We start from the raw sequence: 19,171 nt of genomic DNA on the forward strand, positions 1-19,171 counted from the left end.
GTAAGTATGAAGACCTGCAAAAAAGGTAAGTTAAAGTTTTTCTTTTTTAATTCTGTTTCAGCAATTTAGTAGGTAAGGATTTTTAAAATGTTTTTTGCAATTTTTTTTTGTTTTTCCCCGTTCCTAAGGCCTCTCCCACAGCGCTATCAGCCTCGGACTAAAGTTGCTGAAACTCACGGTTTGTGCCGCGAATCCTCGTGCACCGCGCAAATGTAAATGACGACAGTTAGGCCTAAAAACGGTAATGCAGCAAAAACTGTAATTTTGGCGTAAAAGTACCGTTTTTGCCGAAAACCTAAAATCCAGCCCAAGGTTTGAGAGACCTTCAATAAAAGAGTATTTCAAAAAGTATTGGTGAAGTTAGAATTGAATTTCATTCCAGCCAAATTAAAACTGGTTACAGAGCAACAGAGGTCAAGGTGATGATGTTGGAATTTAAAGAATAGAATGAGGAATAAGCAAAAGACTTTCAGAACCTCAAAAGAATCTAGTGGGCAGCAAAAGAACAAGCAAATATAGGTGGACCAAGGAATGAAAAACTAAAAGGAAAATTGAGTGTAAATTGCCGTGAGTTGTCTCCAGTCCAATAAAGCAAACAAAGTGTGAAAGAGTATTGTCCCATGTAAAACCCTGGAATCTAGACACAATGGGCCAGAAATTCACCAACCTTGTGTGGGGGTTTTCGGTGGTATTTTGCCGTTTTGGGTGGAAAACGGTGCGGCGGGAAATTCTCTGAAGTCTTGCGCCAGTGCTTTTGAAAGAAGCAGACTGCCGGCATGCAAGACTGGAAAAAGCACTTTCGCCTCATATTTGCCTCAGCAGTGACCCGTAAATCAGACCAAAAAAAACGTTGGGGAAAATCCTGCGTTGCAGCCCTTGGAACAGCGGTATTTATGAAGACCTGCAAAAAAGGTAAGTTAAAGTTTTTATTTTTAAATTCTTTTGCAGCGATTCGCGAGAAAAGGGGCTTGTGAATGGTTTGTGATTTTTTTTTATTTTTTGTTTCTCGGAGAAAAAAAAAATTGTGCTTTTCCCCCCTCCCCAGGCCTAACTCGGAAAGGTATCGGCCTTGGAAAAAAGTTGCAGAAAATTTGCGGTTTGCGTCGCGAGTCCTCGTGCAACGCTGATTTTTCCCACTGGGCGCATTTTGTTCCATTTTTTTCCCAAATGTTAGGCTTCGAAATTATCGTGGTGTCATGGCGGTATCTTTGGCGGGGAAAAACCGATGTGACCCAAAACTGATTTTCTAGCTCATCGGAACAGTAGTTATTAAATCGCTAATTACTCAAGACGGAAGTTTGCACAATTCACATCAGATTTCTAGAAAGGATATAGAGGAGCTAGATGCCATACAAATAATGATGAGTTTACCTATATATCTTTTGAAAAATCTGACATCTGCACATTGTGCTCTAATTATCCTCCACCATCTATCCCTGCTTCACCTGAAGATTACATTTGGTGTTCACTCCCTGTGTGCATTATCATCATCATCATAGGCAGTCCCTCGGAATCGAGGAAGACTTGCTTCCACTCTAAACGTGAGTCCTTAGGTGGCTGAACAGTCCACAACGAGAACCACAGTCCCTGTCACAGGTGGGACAGATAGTCGTTGAGGGAAAGGGTGGGTGGGACTGGTTTGCCGCACGCTCTTTCCGCAGCCTGCGCTTGCTTTCTGCATGTTCTTGCCGATGAGACTCGAGGTGCTCAGCGCATTCCCGGATGCACTTCCTCCACTTAGGGCGGTCTTGGGCCAGGGATTCCCAGATGGCCTGCCCAGCGGAGCTGATCAAGTGTGGTCAGTGCTTCGATGCTCGGGATGTTGGCCTGGTCGAGGACGCTAACACCCGAATGGCCTACTCCTGCACCTATTTTCTATATTTCTATGAGTCAAAGGCAGAGTCTCGATTGAGGTCGACCGACTCAAAGACTACCCTGCGGCGTTAACAAACGTCTCATGATTCTCCGACTCACCCGATCCCGGAATCAATGCACCACAGTCATCAGTGCATACATAGAAACAAAGAAATATAGAAAATAGGTGCAGGACTAGACCATTCGGCCCTTCAAGCCTGCACCGCCATTCAATAAGATCATGGCTGATCATTCCTTCAGTACCCATTTCCTGCTTTTTCTCCATACCTCTTGATCCCCTGAGCCGTAAGGGCAATATCTAACTCCCTCTTAAATATATCCAGTGAACTGGCATCAACAACTCTCTGCGGCAGGGAACTCCACAGGTCAGCAACTCTCTGAGTGAAGAAGTTTCTCCTCATCTCAGTCCCAAATGGCCTACCCCTTATCCTTAGACTGTGTCCCCTGGTTCTGGACTTCCCCAACATCGGGAACATTCTTCCTGCATCTGACCTGTCCAGTCCCGTCAGAATTGTATATGTTTCTATGAGATCCCCTCTCATCCTTCTAAACACCAGTGAATAAAGGCCCAGTCGATCCAGTCTCTCCTCATATGTCAGTCCAGCCATCCCTGGAATCAGTCTGGTGAACCTTCGCTGCACTCCCTCAATAGCAAGAACGTCCTTCCTCAGATTAGGAGACCAAAACTGAACACAATATTCCAGGTGGGACCTCACCAAGGCCCTGTACAACTGCACTACGACCTCCCTGCTCCTATACTCAAATCCCCTAGCTATGAAGGCCAACATACCATTTGCTTTCTTCACCACCTGCTGTACCTGCATGTCAACTTTCAATGACTGATGAACCATATCACCCAGGTCTCGTTGCACCTCCCCTTTTCCTAATCTGCCGCCATTCAGATAATATTCTGCCTTTGTGTTTTTGCCCCCAAAATGGATAACCTCACATTTATCCACATTATACTGCATCTGCCATGCATTTGCCCACTCACCTAACCTGTCCACATCACCCTGCAGCCTCTGAGCATCCTCCTCACAGCTCACACCGCCACCCAGTTTAGTGTCATTTGCAAACTTGGAGATATTACACTCAATTCCTTCATCTAAATCGTTAATGTATATTGTAAAGAGCTGGGCACCCCACTAGTCACTGCCTGCCATTCAGAAAAGGACCCGTTTATCCCGACTCTCTGCTTCCTGTCCCAACCAGTTCTCTATCCACATCAGTACATTACCCCCAATACCATGTGCTTTGATTTTGCACACCAATCTCTTGTGTGGGACCTTGTCAAAAGCCTTTTGAAAGTCCAAATACACCACATCCACTGGTTCTCCCTTGTCCACTCTACTCGTTACATCCTCAAAAAATTCCAGAAGATTCGTCAAGCATGATTTCCCTTTCATAAATCCATGCTGGCTTGGATCGATCCTGTCACTGCTTTCCAAATGCGCTGCTATTTCATCCCTAATGATTGATTCCAACATTTTCCCCACTACTGATGTCAGACTAACCGGTCTATAATTACCCATTTTCTCTCTCCGTCCTTTTTTAAAAAGTGGTGTTACATTAGCTACCCTCCAGTCCATAGGAACGGATCCAGAGTCGATAGACTGTTGGAAAATGATCATCAATGTATCCACTATTACTATGGCCACTTCCTTAAGTACTCTGGGATGCAGACTATCAGGCCCCGGGGATTTATCGGCCTTCAATCCCATCAATTTCCCGAACACAATTTCCCGCTTTATAAGGATATCCTTCAGTTCCTCCATCTTACTAGACACACTGTCCCCTAGTACATTTGGAAAGTTATTTGTGTCTTCCTTCGTGAAGACAGAACCGAAGTATTTGTTCAATTGGTGTGCCATTTCTTTGTTCCCCATTGTGAATTCACCTGAATCCGACTGCAAGGGACCTACATTTGTTTTCACTAATCTTTTTCTCTTCACATATTTATAGAAGCTTTTGCAGTCAGTTTTTATGTTCCCGGCAAGCTTCCTCTCGTACTCTATTTTCCCCCTCTTAATTAAACCCTTAGTCCTCCTCTGTTGAATTCTAAATTTCTCCCAGTCCTCAGGTTTTTTGCTTTTTCTGGCCAATTTATATGCCTCTTCCTTGGTCACACTATCCTTAATTTCCCTTGTTAGCCACGGTTGAGCCACCTTCCCCATTTTATTTTTACTCCAGACAGGGATGTACAATTGTTGAAGTTCATCCATGTGATCTTTCAATGTTTGCCATTGCTTATCCACCGTCAACCCTTTAAGTATCCTTTGCCAGTCTATTCTAGCTAATTCACGCCTCATACCGTCGAAGTTACCTTTCCTTAAGTTTCCGAAATAACTGTGTCATTCTCCACCTTAATAAAGAATTCTACCATATTATGGTCACTCTTCCCCAAGGCCCCTCGCCCAACAAGATTGCTAATTAGTCCCTTCTCATTACATATCACCAAGTCTAGGATGGCCAGCTCTCTAGTTGGTTCCTCGACATATTGGGCTAGAAAACCATCCCTAATACACTCCAGAAAATCCTCTTCCACCGCATTGCTACCAGTTTGGTTAGCCCAATCAATATGTAGATTAAAGTTGCCCATGATAACTGCTGTACCTTTATTGCACACATCCCTTATTTCTTGTTTGATGCTGTCCCCAACCTCACTGCTACTGTTTGGTGGTCTGTACACAACTCCCACTAGCGTTTTCTGCCCTTTGGTATTCCGCAGCTCCACCCATACTGATTCCACATCATTCAGGCTAATGTCCCTCCTTACTATTGCATTAATTTCCTCTTTAACCAGCAGTGCCACCCCGCCTCCTTTTCCTCTCTGCCTATCCTTCCTAAATGTTGAATAACCCTGGATGTTGAGTTCCCAGCCTTGGTCACCCTGGAGCCATGTCTCTGTGATGCCAATTACATCATATCCATTAGCTGCTATCTTTGCAGTTAATTCGTCTACCTTATTACGAATACTCCTCACATTGAGGCACAGAGCCTTCAGGCTTGTCTTTTTAACTTTGCCCCTTTAGAATTTTGCTGTAATGTGGCCCTTTTTGTTTTTTGCCTTTTGGTTTCTCTGCCCTCCACTTTTATTATTCTCCTTTCTATCTTTTGCTTCTGCCTCCATTTTATTTCCCTCTGTCTCCCTGCATAGGTTCCCATCCCCCTGCTATATTAGTTTAACTCCTCCCCAACAGCACTAGCAAACTCTCCCCCTAGGGCATTGGTTCCGGTCCTGCCCAGGTGCACTGGCTGCATCTCCCCCAGAACCGGTTCTAATGTCCCAGGAATTTGAATCCCTCCCTCTTGCACCACTCCTCAAGCCACATATTCATCTGAGTTATCCTGCGATTCCTACTCTGACTAGCACGTGGCACTGGTGGCAATCCTGAGATTACTACTTTTGAGGTCCTACTTTTTAATTTAGCTCCTAAATACGCCCCAACACTCGATGCGACAGATGAGACCAAAGAGAGTTTTTACTCCAACCTCTTAAAATCCCTGTCCCACATCCCTGCGGACGACAACCTATCCTCCTCGGTGACTTCAATGCCAGGGTCAGCAAGGACGCAGCCTTCTGGGGAGGCGTGATCAGCAGAGAGGGAGTAGGGAAAACCAACTCCAGCGGTACCCTACTCCTGCCAAAATGTCAAGAACATGACCTTGTCATCACCAACACCTTGTTCCACCAGAGGGACAAGTACAAGGCATTGTAGCAACACCCTCGCTGCAAACACTGGCACCTGCTCGACTATGACATCGTCCGAGCCAAGGAGGCAAGGATGTGCGCATCACCCGCGTCATGACTGGAGCTGACGACTGCTGGACGGACCACCGCCTAATCCAATCCATCATTGACATCAACATAGTCCCAAAGCGGCGAGGGCCGCTGAAGCAGTGCCGCAAAAAAGTCAATGCCAGGGCACAGTTAAGAGAGCCCGAAACAGTCAGCGCCTCACAGCTAAGCTGGCATGCCTTGATGACCTCGAGATGCAGAATGCCCACAGTGGTTGGTCTTTCCTCCAGGCCTCCATAACCATTGCCTGCGAAGAGACGCTCGGTCACTCAGCCAGGAAACACCAGGACTGGTTTGATGGGAATGACCAAGAGATCCAAGAGCTAATAGATTGCAAGTGCAGGGCATCTCTGTGCCTTAAACAACAACCCAACTCGGGAGCAGCAAAGCAGCATTACAGACGGCTTAAGGCCGAAGTCCAACAAAAAACTCGGGACCGAAAGAACAGATGGTGGATGGAGAAAGTACTGAAGATACAGCAGCTGGGGCAGTCAAGGCCACCTACGGTCCAAACTCTCAAGGCCCCATCCCACTGCTGGCCAAGAACGGGGAAACACGCATCAAAGACACAGGCAGTCAGGGCCCGCTGAAAGGAGCACTTCGAAGATCTCCTTAATTGGGACTCAGCCTTTGACTCCCTGTGTACAACACCACAGGAGATTGACTATTTATGGTTATTTTTTTTTCAAGTTAGTTGCTATTAAAACTTACAAAGTGCCTGATTCAGGCAACATGATCTACTGAGGGCCGGAAAGTAACTAATAGGGATAAAAACAGAAAATGCTGGAAATACTCAGCAGGTCAGGCAGCATCTGTGGAGAGAAAAACAAAGTTAATGTTTCAGGTCGATGACCTTTCATCAGAACAGGAAAATGTAACAGATGTAACAGGTTTTAAACAAGTCATCATCATAATCCTAGGCAGTCCCTCGGAATCGACGAAGACTTGCTTCCACTCCTGAAGTGAGTTCTCTGGTGGCTGAACAGTCCAATACGAGAGCCACAGACTCTGACACAGGTGGGACAGATAGTCGTTGAGGGAAGGGGTGGATGGGACTGGTTTGCCGCACACTCTTTCAGGTGTCAGTGGGGATGCTGCACTTTATCAGGGAGGCTTTGAGGGTGTCCTTGTAGCTTTTCCGCTGCCCACCTTTGGCTCGTTTGCCATGAAGGAGCTCCGAGTAGAGCACTTGCTTTGGGAGTCTCGTGTCTGGCCTGCCCAGCGGAGCTGATTGAGTGTGGTCAGTGCTTCAATGCTGGGGATGTTAGCCTGAGTGAGGACGCTGATGTTGGTGCGCCTGTCCTCCCAGGGGATTTGTAGGATCTTACGGAGGTATCGTTGGTGATATTTCTCCAGCAACTTGAGATGTCTACTGTACATGGTCCATGTCTCTGAGCCATACAGGAGGGCAGGTATTACTACAGCCCTGTAGACCATGAGCTTGGTGGCAGTTTGGAGGGCCTGGTCTTCAAACACTCTTTTCCTCAGGCGGCCGAAGGCTGCACTGGCGCACTGGAGGCGGTGTTGGATCTCGTCGTTGATGCCTGCTTTTGTTGATAGGAAGCTCCCGAGATATGGGAAATGGTCCACGGTGTCCAGGGCCGCGCCATGGATCTTGATGACTGGGGGGCAGTGCTGTGTGGTGAGGACAGGTTGGTGGAGGACCTTTGTCTTACGGATGTTTAGCGTAAGACCCATGCTTTCATACGCCTCAGTAAATACGTCGACTATGTCCTGTAAGCGAGTACAGAGGCAAGGAAAGGGGGGAGGGGAGGAAAGAACAAAAGAGGAAGGTCTGTGATAGTGTTGAAGGAAGGAAAGATTAAATGTTGCAAGGAAAAAGGGTGGTAATGGGACAAGTAAAGAAACAAAAGATGCGTCTAGAAGAGGTGTAAATAGGAATAGCAGCAGTCCGAAAAAATGGGGGCAGAGAAGAGGGTATGATCTGAAATTGTTAAATTCAATGTTGAGTCCAGATGGCTGTAAAGTACCTAATCGAAAGATGAAGTGCTGGTCATTGGATCAGGTCAGAGTGGAGCGGAGAATTAAAATGACAGGCGACAAGAAGCTCAGGGTCGGTCACGTTTGCAGACTGAACGGAGGTGTTCTGCAAAGCAGTCACTCAATCTGTGTTTGGATTCCCCAATGTAGAAGAAACCGCATCGTGAGCAGTGAATACAGAATACTAAATTGAAATAAGTACAAGTAAATCGCTGGAAGGAATATTTGGGGCCCTGGACGGTGAGAAGGAAGTCAAAGGGCAGGTGTTGCATCGACTGCGATTGCATGAGAAGATGCCATGGAAAGGAGAGAGGGTGTTGGGGATGAGTAAGGAGTGGCTAGGGTGTCACTGAGGATACTGTCCCTTCGGAATGCTGAAAGGGGAAGGGAAGATGTGTTTCATGGTAGGATCACGCTAGAGGAGCCAGAAGATGATCTGTTGAATGTGGAGGCTGGTGGGGTGGAAGATGTGGACAAGGGGAACACTGTCATGGTTTTAGGATGGAGGGGAAGGGGATGAGAGCAGAAGTGCGGGAAATGGAACAGACAAGGTTGAGGGCCCTGTCGACCACGGTGGACGGGTATCATCGATTGACGATAAAGGATAATATATTGGAAGCATTGGTATGGAAGGTAGCATCGTCAGAACAGATAAGATGGAGAAACTGGGAAAATGGAATAGACGCCTTGCAGGAAGCGGGATTGGAGGAAGTGTAGTCCAGGTAGCGGGCGGAGACAACAACAACAACTTGTATTTATATGGCGCCTTTTAACATCGTGAAACGTCCTAAGATGCATCGCATGAGTATTATAAGATAAAAAATTTGACACCGAGCCGCATAAGGAGAAATTAGGGCAGGTGTCCAAAAGCTTGGTCAAAGAGGTAGGTTTTAAGGAGCGTCTTGAAGGAGGAAAGAGAGGTACAGAGGCGGAGAGGTTTAGGCAGGGAATTCCAGAGACTAGGGCCTCGGCAACAGAAGGCAAGGCCACCAATGATTTGGCGATTATAATCCGGAATGTTAAAGAGCGCAGAATTAGAGGAGCACAGACGTCTCGGGGGGGGTTGTGGGACTGGAGGAGATTGAGATAGGGAGGGGCGAGGCCATGGAGGGATTTGAAAACAAGGATGAGAATTTTTAAATCGAGGCGTTGCTTAACCGGGTGCCAGTTTAGGTCATCGAGTATAGGGGTGATGGGTGAGCGAGACTTGACGCGAGTTAGGACATGGTCAGCTGAGTTTTGGATCACCTCGAGTTTACGTAGGGTAGAATGTGTGAGGCCAGCCAGGAGTGTGTTGAAATAGTCAACTCAAGAGGTAACAAAGGCATGGATGAGGGCTTCAGTCGAGGATGAGCTGAGGCAAGGGCAGAGCAGGCGATGTTACGGAGGTGGAAATAGGCGGTCTTAGTTATGCTATGGATATGTGGTCGAAGCTCATTTCAGGGTCAAACATGACATCAAGGTTGTGAACAGTGTGGTTCAGCCTCGGACAGAAGTTGGGGAGAGGGATGGAGTTTGTGGCGGGGACCAAAAATAATGGCTTCGGGAAAATTTCTGTTCATCCAGAAAGGGATGTTGGACAAGTAGTCTGACAATTTGGAGACTGTGGAGGGATCGAGAGAAGTGGTGGTGAGGTAGAGCTGGGTGTCATCAGTGAACATGTGAAAACTGACGCTGTGTTTTCAGATGAAGTCGCCAAGGGGGGGCAACATATAGTTGAGAAATAGGAGGGAGCCAAGGATCGATCCTTGGGGGACACCAAAGGTAATGATGTGGGGGTGGGAAGAGAAGCCATTGAAGGTGATTCTCTGATTACGATTAGATAGATAAGAATGGAACCAGGCGAGTGCAGTCCCATCCAGCTGGACAACGGTGGAGAGATGTTGGAGAAGGATAGAGTGGTCAACCGTGTCAACGGCTGCAGACCAGTCAAGAATGACGAGAAGGGATAGTTTGCCTTTGTCACAGTCAAAAAGGATGTCAGTGTGGGCTTATAGTGAAAATTGGTCTATACCCAGAAATCGAGACAGAGAAGTCGATGAACGAAAGGGAAGGGAAGAGTCTGAGATGGACCATCTAAAGACAAGGGAAGAGTGAAAATTGAAAGCAAAGTTGATGAAATTTTCCAGTTTGGAACGAGAGCACGAAACGGCACTGATACAGTCGTCAATGTACTAGAAAAAGAGTTGAGGGAGGGGACCTAAATAGGACTGGAACAAAGAATGTTCCTCATATCTCACAAAAAGGCAGGCATAGCTCTGACCCATGCGGGTTTCCATAGCAACACCTTTTATTTGAAGGAAGTGAGTAGAGTCAAAGGAGAAGTTGTTCAACGTGAGAACAAGTTCAGCCAGGTGGAGGAGGGTGGTAGTGGTGGATGGGAACTGGTTGGACCTCTGTTCAAGGAAGAAACGGAGCACACTCGGGCCTTCCTGCTGGGGGATGGAGGTGTAGAGGCATTGGATGTCCATGGTGAAAAGGAGATGGTTAGGGCCAGGAAACTGGAAACTGTTAAAGTGACAGAGGGCGTAGAAGTTTCACAGTTGTAGGTGGGAAGAGACAAACATGAGGAAAAAGAATAGAGTCGAGATAGGAAGAAATCAGTTCCGTGGGGCAAGAACAAACTGAAATGATGGGACTACCATGGCAGTCCTGTTTGTGGATCTTGGGAAGGATGTAGAAGCAGGTTTGGGGGTCTATGAGGTTGGAGGCCGTGGAGGAAAGATCGCCAGAGGAGATAGATAAGGTCTGTGACAGTCTTGGAGACGATGGCTTGGTGTTCAGATGTGGAGTCATGGTCCAGGGGTAGGTGGGAGGAGGTGTCAGCGATTTCCTGTTCAGGCTCCGCAAGGTGGAGATCAGTTCGCCAAACAAGAACATGGCCACCGTTGTCTGAGAGAATGGAGTGCTGCAAGTTCAGAGGCAGGTAGATTGGATTGAGTGAAGGGAGCAGAGAAATTGAGATGGTCAATGTCTCGCTGGCAGTTCCCAATGAAAAGATCTAGAGAGGATAAGAGGCCAATGTAGGGCTCCAGCTGGAACATCAATTCTGAAGATGGAAGAAAGTGTCTGCTGTGTGGGTGAAGGGGAAGATTCCTGGCCAAAGAAGTGAGCGCGGAGGCAAAGGAGATAGAAAAAGAGCTCACCAATGTGCCAAACTTGAAATTTATTAAATTGTGCATAAGGGGATGAAGCTCGGGCCTTTGCTGAAGACTGACCGCTCGAGGTCAGAGAGGGGAAGGTCAGAGGGGATAGTGAAAAGCACACTTAAACGATTCAAGAAAGGGAGATAATTATTCAGCTCACCACAAACGTAGTAGAATTGTGAAGCAAATTACATGAGGGAACTCATCCATCATCATAGGCAGTCCCTCGGAATCGAGGAAGACTTGCTTCCACTCTTAAAATAAGTCCTTAGGTGGCTGAACAGTCCACTATGAGAACCACAGTCCCTGTCACAGGTGGGACAGATAGTCATTGAGGGTAAGGGAGGGTGGGACAGGTTTGCCGCACACTCTTTCCGCTGCCTGCGCTTGATTTCTGCATGCTCTCGGCGATGAGATTTGAGGTGCTCAGCGCCCTCCCGGATGCACTTCCTCCACTTCGGGCGGTCTTTGGCCAGGGACTCCCAGGTGTCAGTGGGGATGCTGCACTTTATCAGGGAGGTTTTGAGGGTGTCCTTGTAACATTTCCTCTGCCCACCTCTGGCTCGTTTGCCGTGAAGGAGTTCCGAGTAGAGCACTTGCTTTGGGAGTCTCGTATCTGGCATGTGGATAATGTGGCCTGCCCAGCGGAGCTGATCAAGTATGGTCCATGCTTCAATGCTGGGGATGTTGGCCTGGTCGAGGACGACAATGTTAGTGCGTCTGTCCTCCCAGGGGATTTGTAGGATGTTGCGGAGACATCGTTGGTAGTATTTCTCCAGCGATTTGAGGTGTCTACTTACTGTACATGGTCCATGTCTCTGAGCCATACAGGAGGACGGGTATTACTACAGCCCTGTAGACCATGAGCTTAGTGGCAGATTTGAGGGCCTGATCTTCGAACACTCTTTTCCTCGTGTGGCCGAAGGCTGCACTGGTGCACTGGAGGCGATGTTGAATCTCGTCGTCAATGTCTGCTCTTTATGATAAGAGGCTTCTGGGGTATGGAAAATGGTCCACTTGTCCAGGGCCGGGCTGTAGATCTTGATGACTGTGGGGCAATACTGTGCAGTGAGGACAGGCTGGTGGAGGACGTTTGTCTTACTGATATTTAGCATAAGGCCCATGCTTTCGTATGCCTCAGTAAGTACCTGACTATGTCCTGGAGTTCAGCCTCTGTATGTGCGCAGATGCAGGCGTCATCCGTGTACTGTAGCCCGACGACAGAGGTTGGGTGGTCTTGGACCTGGCCTGGCGACGGCGAAGGTTGAACAGGTTCCCACTGGTTCTGTAGTTTAGTTCCACTCCAGCGGGGAACTTGTTGACTGTGCGGGGGAGCATGGCAGCGAGGCAGTTTGAGAAGAGGGTTGGGGCGATGACGCAGCCCTGCTTGACCCCGGTACGGACGTGATTTGGGTCTGTAATGGATCCGTTGGTAAGGATCACGGCTTAGATGTCGTTGTGGAGCAGGCGGAGGATGTTGACGAACTTTTGGGGGCATCCGAAACGGTTGACGGTGTCAAAGGCCTTTGTAAGGTCGAAGAAGACCATGTATAAGGGCTGGTGCTTTTCCCACCATTTTTCCTGCAGCTGTCGCGCTGCAAAAATCATGTCCGTTGTGCCCCATAGGAGACAAAATCCGCACTGTGACTCTGGGAGGAGCTCCTCGGCCACAGGGAGAAGACGGTTGAGGAGGACTCTAGCGATGAGTTTCCCAGTGGCTGATAACAGGGAGATTCTCTGTAGTTGCCGCAGTCAAACATGTCCCCTTTTTTAAAGATGGTCACGATCACAGCATCTCTGAGACCTCCCGGCATGCTCTCCTCCCTCCAGATGAGAGAGATGAGGTCATGTATTCGCGCCAACAGTGCTTCTCCGCCATACTTCAGTGCCTCAGCAGGGATTCCATCTGCTCCCGTAGCCTTGTTGTTCTTAAGCTGTGTTATGGCTTTTTCTACCTGAGGTGGTGGCGGGTAGCATGCTGCGGGCTGGAGTCGAGAACACTCGAGTCAAAGGCAGAGTCTCGATTGAGGAAATCTTCGAAGTGCTCTTTCCAGCGGACCCCGACTGCCTTGGTGTCCTTAATGAGTGTTTCCCCGTTCTTGACCAGCAGTAGGGTGGGGCCTTGGGAGTTTGGACCGTAGGTGACCTTGACTGCGATGAAGTATCCTCGCACATCATGGCTGTTGGCCAACGGCTGTATCTCCTGTGCTTTCTCCATCCACCACCTGTTCTTTAGGTCCCGGGTTTTTTGTTGGACCTCAGCCTTGAGCCGTCTGTAATGCTGCTTTGCTGCTCCTGTGTTAGATTGTTACTTAAGGCCCAGAAATGCCCTGCGCTTGCGATCTATTAGCTCTTGGATCTCCTGATCATTCTCATCAAACCAATCCTGATGTTTCCTGGGTGAGTGACCGAGCATCTCTTTGCAGGCACTGATTCTGGAGGCCTGGAGGGCAGACCAAGCGCTGTGGGTTTTCTGCATCTCGGGGTCATCAAAGTACGCCAGGTTAGCTGTGAGGCACTGACTGTATCGGGCTCTCTTAACTGGGTCTTTAAGTGCCCCGGCATTGACTTTTTTGTGGCACTGCTTCTGCAGCCCCCTCCACTTTGGGGCTATGTTGATATCAATGATGGATTGGATTAGGCGGTGGTCCATCCAGCAGTCGTCACCTCCTGTCTTGGCACGACAGGATGAAGCAGACAATATTGATGGGTTCAAGAAATAATTTGATGCATTTCTGAAGCAAGAAGGGATATGGTCAGAAGGGGTGAATAGGTAAATGAAACTATTAAAACAATGGACATGCTTGCTGGGTATAATGGGCTTTCCTACACCTAATTGTGCTAGATCCATCATCAACTGGGGAAAATTACTTCAGCAGAATCTTCACAAGCATTTTGTACAATCTGAATTCTTGCAAGAGTCATGTGACTGTCTCACAATTTCCTCTTTTTTTTCTTCTTCCCAACAAGTGTCTTGAATTTACTCACTCAGTAGCAAATGTCCTCAATTTTTCCATTGCAGAATATGTTAATTCTAACTTTTGAAGCTGAGTGTCGTTCAGTTTGGTTGAAGAAATGTTGCCATCAAAAGATTTAATTTTGCTTGAATCAATTTATATATTAAAGTAATTTTTCTGAGGTTTAATTGGACCATTAGCTGAAGCCCCATTCGGCAAAATTAAGCTTTCCTGTAGAAATTGAAAGCATGCATAAAGTAAACATCACAACTTAAGCTCCTTAATATCACTAACTTGATTAGTAAATCTATCTATGTAGTAAATTTAAAATCCTACATCTGTATGCACTTTATCCACTTTATAAATTCGAGTGTCCCATTTATAATGGAAACTGTCTATGTAAACATGTCACAGTATAATTGCACTCCGACACCCCCCCCCCCCCCCCCCCCCCCAGCTGAGGCACTGCAGTATGAGACATTTACATAAGCAGTTACTATTACAAATGTGGATATAGAAATTCATAATGGAATTATGTCTGCATGTCTTGGACCAGTTGACGGATGATTCATCTGACAACTACACTTGTGCAACACCACAGAAGACCAACGAGTTTAATATTCAAGTGGAACAGAATGGAAAAGAAGTTTGCCTTATTCTTCAATTCTTTGAGAATCTTTGGATAAGCAAAGAGAAATTGCCTCCACCAGTAAATGCTGCATTCGACTTTAAGGGTTCCATAGTTAAAGCCATGTCTGCAAGGATGGCAGGTGATCCTCTCTCAGACCACTGCCAATATTGTTGTTAGTGGATATTAAGATATTAAAAGAATTTATTTGGCTTTTTTTTTTTCTTTTTAGCCCTGTAAGATGGCTCAGATTTGAGTTCATTGTGCAGAGAACTTAGATTGTGAATCTTTGTCCTGTTAACGATTTGCTGAGCCATTCAGCTGTTTGCCCTGTGACCATCCATTTTCTAGCTATCTTCCTTGTTACAATGCTAAAAACAAAAAAGTAAATGTTTTATCAACATAATATTTAAAGTTTCCTGCATGAGACATTAGTGTCCTAATTACCATTTTTCCATTCAGAATTCATTTGATGGGACTGTTCAAAGTAGTCTAAACTCACATCACACAAAGGACAAGCTAGCTCTTACACTTCATCCAACTGCACCAGAACCAAGCTGAAAAGCATTATACTCTTTTATTAAGTCCACTTTTTTCCCTTCACCTAATTCTTGTGATCTGATTAATACAGTGCCCGATTTAACATCTCGGAGGCAAGTTGTGAAATTAAATTCAATATATTTGATCATTTGTGGGTCGACACCAGAAAAGAAAATGATTATTGGAAAGATCCTTCAGGGAAAGGAATCCTGCACCCCCACCTGGTCTGCCCTACATGTTACTCCAGTCCCACACTCAATAATTGACTTAATACCATTCTGAAGTGGCCTGACAAGCTACTGAGTAGCAAAACAGGGCAACTAGAGATGGGTAATAAATGTGACCCTTGCCAGCATGCCCAAATCCTGCCAACAAAAAATTAGAAAGAAAACCTATGCTCCCTCGTTTGTACTGCTATTGATTGTAAAGTTGATTGAAAGCGATATTTTAGAATTTCAAAATCACTCAAAAGCTCTTTAAATAACATCACGTGTATGATGAAGCCTGTGAAACGCAGTACACCCATTATCAGTGGATAGGTGAGAGTTCAATACAGCTGTATTTTCTCCATGACAAAAACTGAAGCCTGCATCACTTACTTTTCCTGTGCAATAGTTTTGCTATTAGTGGTGCAGTGACACTGCTGACACCGTTTTTATGCAATAAACAGCAATAATTACTGTGCTTTTGCCACAAGTTACCTTTCTATCAATCCTATTGTACTTTAAATCTCTTTTATAATCATCTCAACTGTCCCAAAACCGCATACAATATTCTAGCTGGTAATCACAAGTCACATTTGATGCCAGTTATGCAGATTAGAATGCAATCCTTGTTAGAAATTAGAATAATGCTAACATTTTTATATTGTAGGCATTTAATTTATTTATAGCCTTGCACTTCACTCAAGTAAGAGAACAACTGGTCTGTGTGAACAGAAGTATTTGTGATTGGTGTATTGGATGAAGTGTTTAAAATCTGTTGAAACAGGAGTGTCTTTCTGAAACAATTCAAATGTTCATTCTTAACAGGGCTTGATTAATTTGTGAATTCATTTTCTTACCTTTATTCTTTTTCTTTGACAACATTTGAAGCAAAAATTACACTATGTAGAATATTTATAATTTTATGCAAACACTCCAAAGCCTCAATCTCCATATTCCTGCTGTTGATTGTAATATTAGGACCTATTCATCAGATTGTTTGTATTTACAGTTATAACTTATTGGCCTAATGTTTACTCTGAATTCATGATTTTTGCAGTTAGATTGTATATAGTGTTTGCAGCCCTATTTAAATCCTGTATACTGAGAAAGTAACATATTCCTTAATTTGTTTTGTGTTTCAGATGAAATTGTTAAACTTGTACATTAAACGTGCACAAACTGGCTCCAGCACAAGTGGCTCGGCGTCAGACCTCACTGGTCAAAGCTAGAGATAGCAGCTATTTTAAGATAGGTCTTCTGGAGAAGGAACAACCAGTTTTTCAAGATCAGACTCTTCTTTGGAACTTGATTCATCACAGCTGTATACAACAAATGGCTCAGCCTGCATGTGACTGTTGCACCAGAATTTATTCCAGATCAGAGGAGACAGTATTAGTCAGTCCAGATAAAACTCAAATCATTTATCTTTCTTCTCACTCAGACTCCTCTGTGTGTCTTCTAATTAACGTTTACCAGTGTTACAGTTATATAAATAAAATGCTAATTATGATTAAAAAGGAATGCTTTAAGCTTCAGTAAAGTTTTTTGCTTCTATCTGGCGGCATTACAATTTCATTTTACTACATAATTTACTTCGGGTTAGTTTTCACAAATCATCAGTAAAGGAGAAGCCTCCAGTAAGTCAGAACCAGATTGAAGCAGTAACAAACTGCCTTGTTTTGGGTGCATGCTGTCATAACAAAACTCTAGGGATTGTTACTTCATGTCATGCAAGGCCTGGGGCTGGAACTGTCTGGTTTTGCCGGTGTTACTTTCCTATTCACCAATTTACTCTGCTGTTTCCTCAATAAAAGTAATGCAAACTAAACAAAAGAAAGGTAGAAGAGCTGAGCATTCCTGAGCAGCAACGAGTCGTCTCTGTGTCCTATTTTTCAGTAGTAGGTTTAAGTGGCTAGGTGCGGGTTGCATTAGGCTTGTACCATTACCAAATGGACATGAACCACACGTGTCATCACCCCTTTTTCAAGCAGGGTGCATCGGAGTGGAGTGCTCTACACAAGCACACTCAGTATGTAACTTGTTTATATTTAGTATATGTTTCTAAAGTTCTAGTAGAATGCACACGTTCATCTGGTAGAAAAGCCTATGTGGCAAGTTTTGCCTCCGCAGTAAATATAAGTAGATAGAGAACAATTGTGATGGTACTACTGGCCTGCTTGTCTGTGATGGCTTTGTGTAGATGTTCCAGGAAGCTTAACATCAATAGCTACTATTGTACGCAGTGAAGGTCATGAGATTTTGACAATGTCCATTTGGGAAAGCAAATAAGATGGATCACTAGGGAGATGTGAGCAGGTTACATTAGTGTTCTCTCTACCTCTTGTTGCAGACAGGTATTCTTTCAACCTGCTAACATAACTTTCACTTTTAAAAATATAACAAAGTCTACTACTTTTACCTGGTTGCTCATTTGAGTCATAAAAATCCTTTATAATGACTAACATTCAGTGACATGTCCGAAGTCGATACTGGTAATAGTTTTGTTGCCAGTTGTTCTGTGATGGTAATGCTCGTGGAGCTGGATGTCTGAAGTCCAGAACTAAAGTGAATACACCCAGTAAGAATGAATCTAACTGCGAAAGCAAAACATGATCAGACTGTTGTTTTGCTGCTGTTTTAAAAAGTTGCTCTTTTTTTGTTTCATGAAAAATTTGTAGAAATGTATTTAAAGATTTTAAGGTAACTGTCTATCTGTTACTCGCTTTTTTTAGCACCTGCATCAAGGATATAGTGTTTCGTGAATGCTTATTTGGTTTACACTGTATTATTTGATGTATTTATAGTTATGTGCTTACAAATGTGCATACACTGGCAATAAACTGTATATAACATTATTAACTCGTTCTTGAGTCCCTAAAGTGGATTATTTTGTTATCTGTTTTTTTGAAGTTTTGATAAAAGACTAGAACCAGAGATAAACTGAGAAATCCTGAGTGGTCCATATGAAAGATGGTGCCAATAATGATGTAATTGATTGTTCTGTTACCATGAATGTTTGGTAATTCTACCTGATGCCCTTTGAATGACTTTGGTTCTTCTAGATTGTATTTTTACTTTGGTGTAAATCTGGATCATTTATACATATTTGGGTCTCATTTTTAGGTCATTTGTGAACAACTGGTTTTTAAGACTAGTCTCACGTTATTGGAAAAAAAATTTCAGGTATAAACATCCCAATCGTCCAATCTGTCGGAAGGAGGGGAAAAATTGAGAATTGTCTAAATATTGTTTGAGCTCCTGTAGGGATTTGAGCAGTATAGTTAATCAATATGCCTTGTTTGATGTCTGGATCAGTAGTCTTTACAGAATTCACAATAGACAAAAATAAATTGCATTTTGAAAGACTTAAGGCACTCTCATGTCCAAAAATATAACTAGGTTGGTCAGTCAGTTGGGGCTCAGTTCGCTCGGGTTTTGAGAAAATGAACACTGGCTGTTAGGTTGTGTGTGTGCCTATAAGGAGGAGAGAGCAAGAGATTCTAGGAACTGTGATATAGTTGCCAGACAGTCACAGTATCTGTTCTTAAACATAGGAACAGGGGGAGGCAATACAGCTTATCGAGCCTGTTCCGCCATTCAAATAGTTCATGGCTAATCTGTACCTCAACTTCAGTTGCCCGCCTTTGTTCCACATACCTTGATACCCTTACTCAACAAAAATCTTACTGACCTCAGTCTTAACAATTTAAATTAACCCAGAATGCACAGCCATTTGGGGAAGCACATTTCAGATTTCCACTTGTGAAAAGCACTTTCTGATTTCACCCCTAAATGGCCCAACTCTAAAGTTATTTTATCCACTTGTTCTGGATTCCTACACAAGAGGAAATAGTTTCAGTATTTAGCCTATTGAATATCTTTGATTAGATCACTGCTCAACCTTCTAAAACTGAAGGAAATACAAGCCAAATTATTTTCTCCATGAACATTTTATTGCTTCTATTAAGTACCTCCCCATAACTATTTTTAGGTTCCCTTATACCGCTGGTATTTTGTCC

The 19,171-nt window shown here is 44.7% G+C and overlaps 1 protein-coding gene across 6 annotated transcripts in view; it reads left to right on the plus strand.

Moving 5' to 3' along the window:
• The window catches only part of LOC139273284 (CLIP-associating protein 2-like), a 650,606-nt gene extending 632,624 nt beyond the window's left edge, over positions 1–17,982 (plus strand). For all 6 annotated transcript variants that reach the window (XM_070889996.1, XM_070889987.1, XM_070890014.1 and 3 more), the window contains one exon: positions 16,295–17,982. In XM_070889996.1, the coding sequence (XP_070746097.1) occupies positions 16,295–16,381 (87 nt within the window). In that variant the 3' untranslated portion in view covers positions 16,382–17,982. The remainder of the gene's footprint in view (positions 1–16,294) is intronic.
• The last annotated feature ends 1,189 nt before the right edge of the window (positions 17,983–19,171 follow it).

This window comes from Pristiophorus japonicus, chromosome 1 (genome assembly GCF_044704955.1).
Source record: "Pristiophorus japonicus isolate sPriJap1 chromosome 1, sPriJap1.hap1, whole genome shotgun sequence".
Taxonomy (NCBI): Eukaryota; Metazoa; Chordata; class Chondrichthyes; family Pristiophoridae; genus Pristiophorus; species Pristiophorus japonicus.